This window comes from Chelon labrosus (genome assembly GCF_963514085.1).
Source record: "Chelon labrosus genome assembly, chromosome: 7".
NCBI lineage: Eukaryota > Metazoa > Chordata > Actinopteri > Mugiliformes > Mugilidae > Chelon > Chelon labrosus.
The window spans coordinates 1545844-1560754 of NC_140343.1; the positions used below are offsets into that span (position 1 = coordinate 1545844).

At 43.3% G+C, this 14911-nt stretch overlaps 1 protein-coding gene across 1 annotated transcript in view; it reads left to right on the forward strand.

The window, feature by feature from the left end:
• The window catches only part of mast2 (microtubule associated serine/threonine kinase 2), a 139147-nt gene that overhangs the window by 88703 nt on the left and 35533 nt on the right, over positions 1-14911 (forward strand). The window contains exon 5 of the mRNA XM_084548221.1: positions 8270-8491. Within this exon, the coding sequence (XP_084404347.1) occupies positions 8270-8491 (222 nt within the window). The remainder of the gene's footprint in view (positions 1-8269; positions 8492-14911) is intronic.

Below are 14911 nucleotides of genomic sequence, written 5' to 3' on the forward strand. Positions count from 1 at the left end.
GTCTGCTGGAGTGTAAGTGCTGCAGGTGTTTAAAGGTTAAAGGACTGAAACATGAATTTAAGATCTTCTCTCAACCTCTGGAGGGCCTCTGCTGGAATATAATTTATCTGTATCCATTCTACTATCATGGTGAGACGTGAGATGCCGACATTATTCAGGTCTTTTCTGATCATCTGTTGGGCCTGTCTCTGACTCTCCAGACACAGCTTTTTAGTTTCAGTCTCAAGGTTGATTCATGGTTTTAATCCAAATATTTGTTCTTTTGCTTAAACCCGAGACAAAGACGTGGTTCAGAGCCAGAACCAAAGTTCATCTGGAGTCTCTCCTCTCGTTAGATATTTCACTGCGGCCTCCTGAGACTAGTTTCACATGAACAGTCTCACGAGACGACGAGATTAGATTTAAAAAGCATGACGACACTGAAGAGCTGCACGGAGCCAAAGATACGGGAAGCAACTCTCCTAAAAATAGTTTAAAAACTGAAATATCTCAAAATAATTTCAGTCAAATCAGAATGGATTCAGTAAATCAGTAGCTCTACTTTAAACCATCCACCACCACAGAACTGAACCAACACCACATCACTGAGCTCATTTACTTTCAGGATTTAGGGATTTCTCCACCACATCATTCAGAAACAAAAACACAAATTAAAGGACTTAACTCCTCCAGATGAAGTTTAAATGTCAACACACAGTAGAAGGGGAAGCACAGTTTTAATGATCAGGAAGTCTGAGCAGAGAAAGAATCCTTTGAACTTCATCTCGCTCTGAAATCGCTGGAGGACCGCAGAGATAGAAGAGTAATGAAAAAACAATGAAAGTATAAATTTATAGCTGTGATCCAGACTCCCAATGAAAGAAGAAAAAAACACAAAAACAACTTTTATCTCTTTCCTCGAAGCTCTTTGAAGATGCAGCGCTGCTTTTATCAGATTCTGAGTTTGAGCCTCTGGAGCCACGAGGCCGTTCTGCTAATGAATAAATCTCAAGGCACTGAAAGAATCCCGTCTCCTGTCTCTATGATGGACAAATCAAAGACAGACGGACGGTCCGTGAGACGCCTGATGTATGTCTGCAGCTCACAAATCTAATCATATACACAACAAAGAAAAAGAAGAGAAGGAGAAGACGGAGTTTATACCTCAGTGGTTGGACACTTTGATGAACTTCCTACCATCATCTTCACCGTGCTCCGTAGCTTTGTGAAGCCACATTCAGTTCTTATCAGATTATGAGTCTAGTTTTAGTCAATGACAAGTCATCTTTTAGTTCTTTCATTTAGTCAGACTCAACATTCAACAACATTCATTCTTTAGACTAAACATTAATCAGAGTGTTTCTCTCTTTAGATCAGTTTAATGAAGCTTCTGTCTGCAGCAGAAATATGAATCCAGGTAACAGGATCAACACTGATCCATCAGACACGAGATGTGCATCCTCCACTCTACTGTCCACAGTTTAAATGTGTGTCATTAAAAGGTCAGAGGTCAATAACTTCATGGAACTAGTAAAGTTCTTAGATGGGACCTTGTTTAACTTCATAGTTATCTTATTATTATTATTATATCTTTATTATTGTGTCATGCATTAGCATGCCCAGCCCACAAGGGCTTACAAGACACCATTGTAAAACACAGACAGACCAAAAACCAAAAGTAGATGCTAAACAATACTAACATTAACGATATAAACTATCCTGACGTTTCATCCAGGCTTTAGTAACAAAAGAGGCTAACTTATAAACATTAACAGTAATCAAACATTCCATCCTGACGTCATCATTACTCCAAAATATTTCAGGGTTTTGAGCAAACAGTTCATTTACAACAGGTACTCTTAGTTCATCATAAAAGGGACAGTATAAAAGAAAATGTGATTCATTATCTGCTTCTCGTAAATCACAAAGTTCACAAAGTCTCTGTTCCTCTTGGATATTTTTAAATCTGTCGACCTCAAGTGCCAGGGGAAGGATTCCCATTCTTAACTGGACAATCAAGGATCTCTGATTTCTTGGTAAATTTGTTTTAACATATAATTCTGTTTCATAATTATGCTTGATTTGGACATATGTCCGTAATGTCAGTTTTAACATTATATCATTTAACCGTTTGTCATTGAACCCGGCAAGTAGCTTTTTCCTAATTTTGTTTATGCTGCATGACAAATTATTTCTATAGATATCTGAAACTCGGCTTCTTCAAAGACAGTATGAATCTCTGCGGCCCATGGAGAGTTCTGGGCTTTACTCCAAAGGAAACTTTCTTATTGATCCTGTCATCTGACATCTTACAACCAATCAGATCCATTTGTGGTAAACTAATTCATCTCCATGGCTCCTATGACGTGTACTCTTATACTCTGTACTCTGTACTCTTGTACTCCGTACTCTTGGCCCGGCAGATCTTTGACGGAGAATAATCAGTTCCCAAAAGAGAGAATCTAGATAAACATTCAGCCACAAAAAAACTAAAATAATAATAAAATTGTGGCTGAGGGAAGTTGGTCTACGTTGACGTTGGTTTCTTATCAAATAGAAGAAGAGCTAGTTCTGTACATACACTTGATTTATTGATGTTCTGCTTGTTCCGCTCTGAAACGTTTGTGGCCCATTGCAGCAGCTGGTCATAAAACAGTTAGGCTTAGTAACGCCTTAGTAACGCCCAACCTTGTGATCAACATTTATACCAGATGCACCATCTAAACCTACAACTGGTCAGTTACTTCAGCTTGACTTACACTTACACCAAGAACGAATGCAAACCGGTCAAAACTGTTTTACTTTACGTCACTTTACATCCAACCAGGTGCAAGGTTTTGTCTCAGATGTAGCGCTGCGGCTTCATGGTGCGACAGTTATCTGGATATGAAAGCTTCAAGTCCTGAGTAGAATTTATCTGATGTACGTCCTGATGCAAGTGACCGACTGTCAGCTACAAAAAAATGGATGACGAGCGAGCCTCCTTATGTGTGGACTTGGCTTTAACTGTTGGAAAATAAGGTTTATTGACTATTGTGTTGTTTAGATTTTTGGGATTCTGGATTATTTGACCCTGAGCTAAACTCCAGTACCGATGGCCGACCTGACACGGGATTAAATTTAAGAAGACGTATGTAGAACCTGTTAGAACCCTAAGCAGTAAATGCCTAACATCATCCCTACAGTTAAACTCAGTCCTTGTGAAGGCATGTCAGAGAGACAGACGGTCGTCCACAATGTTCCCAACGTTTCCCAGGTCTAAATAAAAATGGACGTCCACGCAGGCAGGTAATGACATCCTCGTGTCCCGCGGCTGCTTCTACGTCAGCTCAGTAATCACTTCAAATTAACTGAACTCTGTGAGTGCGTCTCTGCCAGGACTCTGCTCAAAGCCGTCTGTGATTCAGTCCATTGTGTATGAATTAGCGAGCTGGCATGTGAGCTGCATTTAGCCCATCAGGGTCAGCAGAGTCCCCCGGCTTCTGGGAAACTAGAATAGAGGCAGAGAGGGGACAGCTGCACTTCCTACATGCTCTCATAGTCCCCAGGAAAGTGTCCTCTGTGCTCCGTTATCCCTCTTAAAACCAAAATATCTGCAGAGTTCAGACTAGGATTGCATGAGCAGGACGCACACTCGCTGGCCAGTTCATTAGGTACACTGAACATTAGAACAAAACAGTGCTGAAGCCATGAAGCTCCTGGTGTTCAGCTTTAGTTTCTAATAACTGAGAGAGATGATGATTCTACTGTGTTTACATTTGGTAGAACTATTGAACCGACATGTGTTCCTGTTATTCTGACAACACAACACCACAAATATATTAGAAAACTTATTTTAAATGCACGCTAAAAACATAATGAAAAATGCTTAAAAATAAAAAAATTAAAAATTAAATTAAAAGTAGCTGAAGTCATTAAAATAAAATTTATTTTTAAGGTAAATAAAAGGTTACCAAACATTTAGTACGGGTTAATAATAAAATTTGTGTTTCTAAATTATTTTAAGAGACACAAACATTTTTTGACGTCATTTCCTGATATATAAACTTTTCTAAAATTTTAATTAATTTTAATTTATTTAAAAATATATATATATTTAAATTTTTGAGAAACATTATTATTAAAAATTTAATAAAAAAATAATAATAATAATTTATTAAATAAATAAATCAGCATTTATTATATAATTGATAAAGTTCACCACAGGGAACATCTCAAGCTTCCACTAGTCTTTATCGTCCCGCCTCCCTCTCTCACCTCTCCTCCCTCTCCTCCCTCTCCTCCCTCCCTCCCCCTCCCTCCCTCTGTCTCTCTGTCCCTCTCGTGGCTATTTGTCGAGGACTCAGTCGGTCCTCTCGTCTCACAGCGTCTCCCCTGCCAGGAACTTTGGAGGGATTATGTGTGCAGGCTGTACCCAGGCAGGGTGCTCTGTTCCTGCATGTCTTTATCATCTGATGGTGGAACTACTCACAACTTCTCTCGGATTATTTTATGCAAGAAGAGGAAGGAGGCTGTTTATTGTGTGACTTTCATTTTTTAGAGGAAGAGGAAATCCCAGATGAGTTTGTGTGCAGTAAACGGCAAACGTGTTCTCAGACAAAGTGTGTGTGTGTGTTGTTGGTGCGTCGCTCCACTCGGTCCGTGACTCAGCAAGCCCATGCATGCTGCTGAAGGAACACTCTAGCCCAGATACCTCGCATAGCTCTCCGTGAGCCTCTGTGAGGAGATAAGAGCAGGTGCTGACGTAACACAAACCCTGGTCATTCGTTTATACATGGAGGCGCTGTCAGCGGCGGCGGCGGCGGGGGGACTCGTGGAGGACTGAGGATTGTGGGACGGGTGTTTTGGGGTCGGTCGAGGAGCTCGTCGTGAGTTTGACGGACAGATGCAGTCTGGTGGATTATTAGAGATTACAGCTGAGCCTTTTGTGTCCCAGTGCTCACGATGAAGAGGAGGAAGGAGCGATCAGGAGCCCCACACCTCCGCCTCCAGTAAGAGTGTGTGTTCACTGCATGTTTGTTTCAGAAAGAGAAGGAAAATCACATTCATGTCTAATGTCTCAACGTCTTAGTTACAACTTTTAAACAGTCAGCGTAGTTTAAACTGAAATATAAACTTTTACTCCTTATGGGTTCACTCTGCTGCTTCTCTTTATGCTAAGCTAGGCTAACCACATCCTGAATCAGTAGTACCAGCAATAATAATAATAATAAAGTCAGGCTGTATCATTTAATGTTAGAACTTAGTCTTAAATTATTGTAAAAGTAGAGATAAAGAATTAAGAAGCTACACCAATCAGCCACAACATTATGACCACTGACAGGAGAAGTTAATAATATTTAAACCATCTTGTGACGGTTCTGTGTTCTGCTGGGAAACGTCTGGACCTGGCACCCCCCCCCCCCCCCCCCCACTAACAACAGGACACCCTCAGAAGGCCCATGTCCATTCTCTGATGAGTCACCTGCACAATATTAGGAAGGTGGTCATAATGTTATGCCTGATCGGTATACATCCCTATTACTAGAATATGTGTACACCAGGAGAGACTGTGTTACATTCATCACATTCACCATAACAAACACACATAGTGTACATACATACTGAGTGAGGTGACAGAAACATGAGGAGGTATCAGAGTGAGAGATCAGCTGGGAGGGAAATCCTTCATCAGGTCGACAGGATCCAGTTACTGTGTGGTGTGAGGGGAAGCACAAACTCAGTCACACACATCAGTGCTGGGTTATAAATAAATACGTGATCACCTTTAAGTAATAGTTTATATAAAATATAGGACAGTCTTCTTCTTTCTGGTATTTATTAAGACCAAGATCAACTGTTTAGATGATAAAATTAATAATTAAAGTCCTGACAGTAGACAAACTCAAGTGTATTTGTTTATTTAGGGAAAATTACATATCAGTGAGTTGCAAAAGTAAGTGCACGTCTATGATTATTCCCTCCATCAAACATGGGGGTGCTAATGTCCTGGTTTGGGCCTGTTCTGCTGCATCTGGACCAGGACGGCTTGTCCTCATTGATGGACCAATGAATTCTGAATTCTACCAGTGAACTCTAAAAGAAAATGTCAGGACATCTGTCCATGAGCTGAATGTGAAGAGAAACTGGGTCATGCAGCAAGACAACGAGAACCAAGAACACAAGTGGTTCTACAAAAGAACGGTTAAAGAAGAACAAGATGAATGTTTAGGAACGGCCAAGTCAAAGTCCTGACCTTAATCCAATAGAAATGTTGTGGAAGGACCTGAAGCAAGCAGTTGATGTGAGGAAACCCACCAACATCTCAGAACTGAAGTGGTTCTGTTCTGAGGAATGGGCTAAAACTCCTCCAAGCTGCTGTAGACCACTGATCAGCTGTTACCAGAAACATTTAGTGACAAGGAGGTCACAGCAGATACTGGACACAAGGAGGACATGATATGTAATATTGGCTCATTTTAACTGTGACTGGGTTCTTTGTCTACATTCAGGACTCATTTTATGCAGACATGTAGAAAATTGTGAAGAATGCAAAAACCTCTGAGTATTTTGTCAGTGATGTCTTTTCTCTGGTCGTTCTAAAACTGTGCACAAGAAGCGCTGCACAAACTAAAATGTGCAGAACCCTCGACCTTCCAGCAGGTGGGGGGGTCAGGGGTCACCACGATGTCCCTCCTGCCCTCCAGACCTTTGAACTCTGCAGAGAGGAGGAAGTCATTTGTGTTGAGCAGATTCTCCTTTTAATGTGACTGCTGCTGCATCACTGGGGTCCTGACAGTGACAGTCTGTGAAGTAGATCCAAGACTTTCTGTCCAGTCGCTTCCAACTGTGATAAGTTGGTGTTGCCCGCTGTGACGGGACATCTGCAGGCTGGCAGACAGGATGAATATGAGGGGCACAGTTTGCCCCGTTAATTAAATAAAAAACATCTAAAACATTTAATTAGTTGTGGATTACCTAATTTAAAGCCGTGTTTTTATGTGACGATATAATCTCTCAGTATCTTTTTCTGATGCTGCCATGAGAATATTTAAAGTCTCTGGTTAATCTGGATTTTAGCTTCTGTGTGACTTTGTGGAGTTTTGTCAACTCATCACCAGACTGCAAATTCTGAACTGAATTCCTGTGGAACGTATGAGGGACATGGAGGCCTAACAAAGACATGCTGTCACTGAGCCTGGACCATGCTGGGGTAAAGGTCAAGTTATTTAAGGACCTGATGAACATTCCTTTATTTTGGGTGACTATAGTCATGGTCAGACCAACGTGGGCAATCTGGTCTCTAGAGTCCAGGTGTGAACACTGATCTGGTGTCAGTCCACATGTGGAGGTGGTCTGGGACACATGTGACCTCCTTCCTTTGGTAGTGTGAACACACAATGAGTCCTGGGTCACATTAAAGACCACCTACTCAACAGGGCTGATCTGAGGAAGAGGAGTTTAACTCATTCATTCAACCACTAGTAGAAATGATCACATGAATCAGTGATGTCTGTTCATTAGTAATGAGAGCCTTTTAAAAGATTCTGGTCTTGGAGCTGAGAACCAAACTAAACTAGAAACTAATCTGAACTAGAATCAACTCAGGAGAGACATTACTCTGAGGATGGAAGCTTCCTCCCTTCTTTCCTTCCTCCCTTCCCCCCTTCCATCCTTTCTTCCTTCCTCTTCTCCTTCTCCTTCTCCTTCTCCTTCCTTCCTCCCTTCCTTCCTTCCTTCCTTCCTTCCTTCTCCCTTCTTGCCTGCTTCCTTCCTTCCTTCCTTCCTTCCTTCCCTCATCAGTGACCTGGTTCCTCTGAGGATGAAGCTTCCAGGGTTCAGGTCTAATCTGAGTCTTTGTCTCTAAAATAAATCAGATCTTAACATGTGAGAGTCTTTCCATCTTGTTCCAACATCTGGATCATGTCTCCAAGTCAACCAGCAGCTGTTGATGGTTCTGATCCAGCGGTAGGTAGAGATCCATTAGAGACAGCAGCTGCTACAATATTCTACTGACCACATGATGGCGCTGCTGATTTACAGACACACAAACTGAGATCAGATCTCAAGTGCTGGCTGGGGACGCATGTGGAGACACGTTTATATTAAGACCAGGTGGAGACACAGGGACTTAGAGATGGACAGGTGAGACCAGACTGATCAGGATTGTCAGTTGACAGTTGAAGAAAGAACAGCAGCAGCAACAACACACGTCCTCATCACACGTCCCTCCCCACTTCTATCTCTCTTCATCCTCTCTTCCTCCCCTCCCTCCCTCCCTCCCTCTCTCCCTCCCTCTCTCTCTTGGCAGAATCTGGTCGCCGGCTCAGCTGCGTTGCCACGGCAACAGCAGCCTCATCCAGCACCTGCTGTCCCCCACTTCCTTTCATCCTTCCGTCGTTCAGCCCCCCGTAGTCACCCTCGCTCCCTCCTCTTTCTCTTCCTCCTCCACATCCTCCTTTCCCTCCCTCTGCTCCTCTGACGGCCCTCTCTCGGCCCCTGTTCACCATCGAGGAAACCCCTTCCTCTGGAGGTAAGGCTGGCGCTGGGCGTGGCTTCCTAACACACCTGTTTGTTTGTGTGTGTGTGTGTTTGTCACCGTTAGTTTCCTGACCTTCAGATTTAGCTGCAAACTTCACTAATGAGCCTTGAGTTTGTGTGATGACATTCGATTGCAACTAAGATTAGGTCAGGGTTTAAAGGAGCCCCTAGAAGTTCATTATGCAAAGTCTGTTGGGAGAAATGTGAAGAGGAGTAGTTGTCTGGTGACGTCCTGATCGGTATCAAGATTCAGCCAAGTCTGATCTGTTAGAGTCATTTATTTGAGGTCAGGTCCAGAAGGTTCCCAGCAGAACATTGAACCGTCACAAGATGGTCAATGTGATTCACTTCTCCTGTCAGTGGTCATAATGTTGTGGCTGATGGGTGCTTATAAACAGTATTTACTCCAAACATAATGAAACAGCTGTGTTTACGGTGGAGCCTTCGGCAGGTAAATGGATTCTGTGATTCAGGAAGGGATCAAACATCTGCCCATGAACATCTGGAGTCAGCTGATCTAGAAACAGAGGATTTAGAAAAAGAAAGGAGCATCAGGGAGGGAGGGAGGGAGGGAGGGAGGGAGGAGGCAGTGCTGAGTGGAGAGAGAGAGGGAGGAGAGGGAGGAGAGGGAGGAACACCAGCATCTCTCCACACTGTCGATGCTGCCGGTGTGACAGGTGGAAGCCGGCGTCCCGTTCGCTAACCGCCACCGTGTCAGAGATGTGATGGTCGCCGCTCTGCGCTAACGTTAGCATGTCTGACTCCTTCTGGACGGTGCTCTCCAATTTCTCGCTGCCCGAGAGGAGCATGCTGCGTCGCTCCAAGAGGTACGCGCTTTTATACCGCTCACTCCTGCAGCCTCCGGTGTTTGATCATTGGTTCAGTTTTCTGTGTTTCCTGTCGTCTGCGTGACTTCAGCTCCACAGTGAAGGTCAGATACCTGCTGAGTTAAAGGAGAAACAGTCTGCTGGCTCATTTTTGTTGCATTTATTCATATGTGTTCAGTTTACGTGTCCGTCCAGGTCACAAGGTGCGTTTAGACATTTGGTTGATTCGTCTATGGCGTCTCTTCTTCTGTCGTTCCCTCAGTTGACCTCTCCTCTCCTCCTCCTCCTCCTTCTCCTCCTCTCGGTCTGTCAAAACCAAACGTGGCTTCTCCTGCAGAGAACAGAGGCAGAGACAGAGCTGCACTTATGAAGCCAGCAATTTTCTCCTTCCTCCTCCCTGTAATAACAGTGGAGCTGACACACAAACACACAGCGACAGATTTCTTCTCCTCCTCCTCCTCCTCCTCCTCCTCTTGTGTGCGTTCAGTGTTTTTTAAAAAGCGAGAGGGAGGCGCTGTGATGTGAGACAGGAGGTGCTCCTGCATAGCAACAGGCTCTGGCTTTGGTTTTTGGGATTGGTGCGGACGGTAATCAGGTCAGAACCGATCGATGGCGGCACAGAAGTGAGAGCGATGTGGATGTTTTATAAGAGAATGACGTCCCACTGCCTCAGCCGCTCACGTTTAATTCACTTTAACGCTGTTATAATCTCAGACACACAGACACTCATTGTACTCGTTCTCTGCACCTGCTCAGACTCGTTTAAACCGCCGGCCAAATGCAAAACCTTTCTGTCTTTGCATTTTTGTTGAACAAGCTGCTAAAACAGATTCTAGTCTTGACTCCTTCTCTTTGTTGTGTTTAGAGACATTATCATTTGACATGAAACTGTACAAACAAACCAAAAACTACACAAACTAGACAGATGTCACAGGTAAAACATGTCTGACTGCACAAGGTACACACCAAATATCAGTCAGTATGTGTCTTATTGGTTAAATAAACACTGCAGAGAGTGGATGTGATTGATGATATTTAATAAGGAGATCAGTAGTGGGACGTTATTTCTAAAAACAGGTTTTTGTGCTTTAGTCGCTGCCAAGTAAACCTTTAGAGATCAGTATCATCCTTACTCTGGTATTTATCCGAGGTAGAGAGATGTGAATGTTGCGCTGATGCTACAACCCAAGATTTTTAAAACGATTGTGGGACACCTCTTTGATAAAAGTCTGAATTTAATGGACACGACCAGTAAAGATGTCCAGGATCAGTCGGCCGAGTTGTGTGCCGTTGTTTTTCGATTTCTGTTTCGAGGTGACTAAAAGTCAGATCACTTTTTACCAACAAAGATCTCTCCAAGGCCAAGAGTCAGTGGAGGAAGAAGCTTTGATTATTTCATCGTCCCGTCTCTGTTTGACATGGCCCGTTGTGTCCTTGTCCAATGACATATCCAAAAGGCGTTTAAAAAAAGGCAGCTGGACTTGTAGAGACGTTTCATCCGAGTAGGTTCTTTAGTTCTTAGGGACTGGTGGGAAGTTTGAGGTTTGAACAGGAAACTCTGTGGGTATAACCCATCAGAAACTCTCTTGGCTTGTTTCTGTGTCCTAATGACGTGAGTGTGACTTCTTCCTGACCAGAAGAATCAGTTTTCCAATTTCCTGTGGCGGCTGCAGCCCTCACACCAACGGTATACTGAGTGGACTTTGGGAAATGAGTTTAGCTGCAGATCTGATCCACATCCACTCACCTGCTGTCTGTATTAGTGAATGTGTGTGTGTTCAGGTGGGTGTACAGCGCTGTACGTCTAAGTTATTACACTCAGAGGTTACATGCTGCAGCTGCTCATATCGAACGTTTCACTGCTTTGGAGGAACAGAGCGCTGCACGGTCTGTAAATCCATCACAACTGAAATTCATTTTAGAAATCACCATGAAGGATGCAGCTCTGTTTCTGTCCATCATAAATGACAATAAATAAATATAAAACGGTAGATAAAGACATTTCACAGTGGGTCTGTTCTGTATGGAAGACGGGAAACTCAATAAATCCACCGTGGGATATATCATGTACAGTTGTTTATGTGTGTAAAACTAAAACTTTAATACAAGACCTCAAGATAGTTCATAAAACACTTTAAAACATATCTTTTTATTAACTACTAAAACCACTAATAACAGAACCTTCCCTAATGAATTATATTCAAACAGAACGTTGACATATTTGAGCATGATAGTGATGAACTCCACATAGAAAGACCCCAGCAGTTTAGAACCAACAACCTTCATGATGTGATGCTAACCACTGCTAAAGGTTGCTAACACCCACTTAGAGCGAAATGCTAATGATAATCTATCTGGTGTAGTTCTAGAGTTGCATTAGCATCGCCATTTGCTTTACCTTTTATCGTTGCTATGAACATTGCCTTTAGCGTCACCATTAGCATCGCCATTAGCATCTGCTCTGTTGAGTTCTTTTCTCAAACCAAAGCCTCCTAGACTCTGACCTCCTGACCTCCATATTTGAACATGATACCACTGCTGAAGGTTGCTAACACCCACTTAGAGTGGAGCGCTAATGATAATCTATCTGGTTTAGAGGTTTTAGAGGTCTATATGTGTAGAAACACACTGAGGGAAAGCAGTTAGCCATTAGCATCGCCGTTTGCTTTACCTTTTATCGTTGCCATGAACATTGCCTTTAGCGTCACCATTAGCATCGCCATTAGCATCTGCTCTGTTGAGTTCTTTTCTTAGACTCTGACCTCCAACCATTAGACTAAACTCTCTGGAATAATCCAGATACTAAACGACTCCGCTACAGAAGCAGAGCAGTCTTAATTTTAGGAAGCGTTCAACTTCGTCTTCATTTCAGATTTTGGTAGTTTTGAGCTACTGGTTGTATTACTGCCCTCTGCAGGATAAAAACATCTCATGTATCAGGGACTTTGACGTATGCTATGGCCTTTACCTTTCAAAGTAAAAGTTTCATCTTTATGGACATTTGTGTAGGTTTTATTGATGAGGATACCTTTATGGTCATGGCTCAGGTAGTAGAGCAGCTGGGTCGATCCTCCAGGTCGTGAGGAATATTGAAGATTTAGATGAAGTGTCTCTTTCTTCACATTTCCTTCCTTTAGATTGAGTATAGGTGTGTGTGTGTGTGTGTATTTAAAATCCCAATCTGCAGGTCTTTGAGAGTTCAGCCAGCGTGCTACTGCACTTCCCCCAGAAAATGTAGGGTTTGTGTAAAATAAAGAAATTCCCTGAACGCACATGACTGAGCGTCCAAGCTGGCAGCTCATCTCTCATACAGGTGTGTGTACTGCTGATGCTGCACATCTCACCAGATGGTACAATATACACACACATCCACACAGCATGCTATGTTATATCCACAGTATGTTCCACGCAGTAATTATTCACCACGGATCAAACATAAATATTCATGCACATGTAAAGTTTAGGTTTAAAACCTCAACGATGGAGACATTAGAGAGAGACGTGTCTCTGATCGTTGGACCGAGACGCAGATTTCAGCCCTCATCACCTGGTGTGTGTCATGTGATCATCCAGGCGAGTTTGTCCTGTCAGAAACACGCCGCTACACAACGACATAATTACAGGCAGCAGATGTGAGGCGCCAATTAACACAGCAACACACATGCTGTTGGTGTGTTGGCTCAGCCTCAGCCTGTCAGGAGGAGCTCAGGCTGCTGCTGCTGCTGCTGGGGAGGACTTTAGCTTTTTATCAGGAATCAAACAACAACTTTCATCTCTCATGTGTCCTCTTCCTTTTACTTTTTAAATTGGAGCTTCATCATTGTCTTCTTCATCTTATCTTAACTTCAACCTTCCCTGTGCCATCATCATAATCTTCTTCTTCTTCTCCTCCTCCTCCGCTTGGTTCTTGCCTCTTTCTTCTATTCTTCTTCTTCGTCTTCTCCTCCTCCTCCTCCTCGTCTTTCTACTGTTGCTTCTTCTTCTTCTTCTCCTTGGCCTGTTTCTTCTATCATCCTCCTCCTCCTCCTTCTTCTCGTGTTTCTGCTGTTCCTCCTCCTTCTTCTTCTTCTCTTCCTCCTCAGCCTGTTTCTTCTATTTTTTGTCTTCTCCTCCTTCCCCTTCATCTTTCTTGTGTTTCTACTGTTACTTCTTCTTCTTCTCCTCCTTCTCCTCCTCCTCCTTCTTCTTCTCGTGTTTCTACTGTTCCTTCTTCTTCTTCTTCTTCTCCTCCTCCTCCTCCTCCTCCTCCTCCTCCTCCTCCTTCTTGTGTTTCTACTATTCCTTCTTCTTCTTCTTCTTCTCCTCCTCCTCCTCCTCCTCCTCCTCCTCCTCCTCCTCCTCCTCCTCCTCCTTCTTCTTCTTCTTCTCCTTGGCCTGTTTCTTCTATCCTCCTCCTCCTCCTCCTTCTTCTTGTGTTTCTACTATTCCTTCTTCTTCTTCTCCTTCTTGTCCTTCTTCTTCTCCTCCTCCTCCTCCTCCTCTTGGTTCTTGCTCCTCCTCAGTCTGTTTTGTCTGTTTTTCTTCTTCTCCTCCTTCCTCTTCTTCTTCCTCTCCTCCTCCTTCTTCTTCCCCTTCGTCCTTCTTATGTTTCCACTGTTCCTTCTTCTTCTTCTCTTTCTAATACTCGCCTGTCATCGCCTGTGTTTCAGCTTTAGTTTTTGTTGGATGTCTAATGACGTGGATAACGTCAGGATTGATGGAAGCACTGATCATTGGTTGCAGAGATTCTCCAGATTATTTGCTGTTCTCCAGCTCCTTCCTGTCGCCGTCCAGAAACAAATGTGTTTCTTTAGAAAGACGTCAGGTCAGTTTACCTGGAGGCCTCCTCACAGCCAGCCTCCGTCCAGCTGTAATTTCCTCTGAGGGAAACAACAACCTCGCCTGGACTCATTACAGGAGCAGTCGGCTCAGAGCCTCACATTAAACAACCAACTGGAGAAATGTTGATAGCTGAACCCGTGGGTGTGTTGGAGCTGCTAGGTGTGAAGACTGCCGCTTCATTTCCTCCTCGTCCTCCTGTCTGGGGACAGATGTCACAGCTTTGAAGCAGATTGCTCTCTTTTCCTCTCGCAGCATATTCTTCCCGTTGGCTCGTTAGAGATGGATCAACAGTTTCTAACTCTGGTGGAAATGAAGACGGTGTTGTAAACATAGAGCAGTTTTAATTTTAGATAAAAGAGCTGGAAGGAAATTAAAGAAGAAAACCAGACACTCATTTCTTTATGGTTGATGATACTTCTACTCCTCTTTGTACCACCTCTACTTCTTTTTCCTTCTCCTCATACTTCTCCTCTTTGTTCTTGCCTTTTTTCCTCATCCTTCTCTTTTTGCTCTTCTATCTTCTCCTCTTTCTTTTTGTACCACCTCTTCTTTTTCCTTCTCCTCAATCTTCCTCTCCATGGAGAGATATTTCTCCATTTCTACTCCTCCATGTTCTTCTCTTGGTTCTTCTTCGTCCTCTACCTTTCTTCTTCTTCTACTACTTTTTCCTCCTCCTCCTTCTTTTTCTTCCTCTCTTCCTCTTACTCCTCCATCTTCTTCCTGTCCTCCACCTAATCCTCCTCTTCTTCTCCTTCGTCTTCTTT